This window comes from Rhagoletis zephyria, unplaced genomic scaffold (assembly GCF_001687245.7).
Source record: "Rhagoletis zephyria isolate East Lansing unplaced genomic scaffold, Rhagoletis_zephyria_1.1 Rzeph_scaffold_47016, whole genome shotgun sequence".
Classification (NCBI taxonomy): Eukaryota; Metazoa; Arthropoda; class Insecta; order Diptera; family Tephritidae; genus Rhagoletis; species Rhagoletis zephyria.
Genome location: NW_016204071.1, coordinates 1 through 2272, shown reverse-complemented (window position 1 = coordinate 2272; position 2272 = coordinate 1). Strand labels below are relative to the sequence as shown.

The window sequence follows — 2272 nt, the reverse complement described above, 5'->3', positions numbered from 1 at the left end:
CACAAAACCGCTCAAAAAATTCTAAAACTGAAAAAATTTAAAATATATTAAATTTTCTTGATTCTTCCTAATAATAAATATTTAACAAAGATTGTACGCAACATTTTATTTAAAATATATTACAGAAGTTTTTCATAACAAATTCCAATTTTTCGGGTAGGTTTCAACCCCTGCCAATTTGAATTCAAAGCCAACTTGACTAAAATTCCCTCGGAAGTGAATTGCAGAACCTGTCAGATTGCTATCTATTTATTTATTTACTACGATACGTTCCTTAATAACAATTTTTAATCGTCTTCAAAAAAAAAGGAGAATTCGTCGGATTTTTTTCTTTTTATGTATGTTACCGAATAAATTTGGACCACGTTAATCGATTTCTGTAATTCTTTTTTATAGGAAAGGATCTTGAGGAAATTAACGATAATCTTAAATTTGTATATGAGAATTAAAGCCGGTTTTATTTTTTGCTTAAAAATTACTTGTAACTTATCAAGCTGACTTAATTTTTACATTAAACTCTCCCGAAAATTTGATGTGATATACAGAATCCAAAATATACGAAAAAGTGTGCAAAGCTATGTAGACAAATTAGCAAAGGCCATATAAATGGGTACCTTTCAGGAGCCGGTGCATATAAAGATACTAACGCAATAAAAAACATAGAAAATATCGAAATTGACGAAGAAGCAGATAGTAAACTACTTTTAAAGTCCTGTTTAAGTTCTTTCAGAAGTATGTGTTTAATGCAGAAATGATAGATAAAGAGCAGCGCAAAAAATGGGATCACCAGACCATCTTTAACGTATAAAGGAAACATGCTAAACACCGTAGCTTCCAGAAACCATAGAGTTTCTAGGGGGTAACTGCTGAACAAACCCAATGCAGGTACAGCAACAAGTAGTATAGATTTTTCATGAACCTGCAATCATTGAAATTTAATTATATTCAAAATTATTAACTGCTTACCTGAAAGGAAAACAAGTAAAAAGCCATGGCCGTGCTCACCAAACTCAAAAGGAATGTTTGTTTTCTTTTGTTAAAGAACATATGTATGTTGATTGGCAATACAAAAGCTGATGTGACACCTAAACATAGCGTGGCCATTTGTTGGTTTTGTAATTTGTTTCTGCAGAATAGCGACTTTAATAAGATTAAAAAAAATACTACGCTCTATGTATGTACGTCATTACTTGATTTTATAAACCACATTGAGAGCACACCAAAAGTTAGCTACTTTATCTTCGAAGAGGCCGCGTCCAATGGGGAACAGCCGATAGAGCACTTCCAGTATAGACGTCACCGATGTTAGCCATGGTAGCCAAATTACCAGAAACGTAGCTAAAACCGTACTAGCTATAAACGCAAATGTTTTAAGTTTTGACAAGAATCTAAAATATAAGAATTCCATTAAATATTAACAGAAAAAATGTTCCAATACGCTCCACTTGCCCCTTTTGATCACAACACGTTCGCAGTAGGTAAATGAAAAAGGGTAATGCATGGTAGAGCTCCATTTGTTTATAATTTAAAGCCAACGTATATAGAAATGAACCCAAATAAAAACGTCCCTTAAAAATATAAGCTACTGCTAATAAGCATAAACCAAGTGATACATTATTGTACTGGAAGTGTCCGTTATCAATAAGAATTTGTCCAGGATAAAAAACCATGGGTAGCAGATAAAAGAGCAACGATTTCTTAAAATTTGTAAATAGCACCGTGCCAAATATCAAAATAGCTGGCAGATATAAAAGGATGTCAGCAAATAATACCGTCATTCGCATAAAATTTTTATGTGCCGCAGATTCAATGCCTCGTGATTCACCCAATTTGACAAAACTTTCATTGAGCCCTTTACCAACAATACCAATGATATAGCTGTGATACGCTGTTATAGGTGGGTAATCAAGTCCCCAGTACAATAAATTATTTTCTGTTGTGTTTCTGTACCAATCTCTTGGCTGTACATTTGTGGTAATCTCTTGCCAATGCCTTTGTGCCTCGTAGTCTCCATACATTGGTGGGTTCCCAGCGCCAGAGTATGAATAAAGCGATACGATGCAACGAATAGCTACGGCGACACTTAGTGCAGCTATAACATCTGCCTTGATTACATTAATTTTCATTATTTTTTTATTCCAATTAGGCTACGTCATAAAAAAAACTATGCCGGCAAAAAGTTTGGTGTATTTATTTACAATTTCTAAAGCAGCTGACTAGTGGTGTGGCAATGTGCATTTAGATAAGAAGCGCGTAGTGTGTGTGTGTACGA

At 34.0% G+C, this 2272-nt stretch overlaps 1 protein-coding gene across 1 annotated transcript; it reads right to left on the bottom strand.

Annotated features, from left to right (window-relative positions):
- Positions 1–511: 511 nt before the first annotated feature.
- On the bottom strand, positions 512–2236 carry LOC108355568 (probable dolichyl pyrophosphate Man9GlcNAc2 alpha-1,3-glucosyltransferase). Its single transcript, XM_017606721.1, has 5 exons — positions 1773–2236; positions 1450–1697; positions 1191–1388; positions 967–1126; positions 512–919 (listed from the first exon to the last, which is right to left on the bottom strand). Exons 1-5 carry the CDS (start codon positions 2124–2126, stop codon positions 512–514), a joined length of 1368 nt encoding a protein of 455 aa, XP_017462210.1. The 5' UTR covers positions 2127–2236.
- Between the last annotated feature and the right edge of the window lie 36 nt (positions 2237–2272).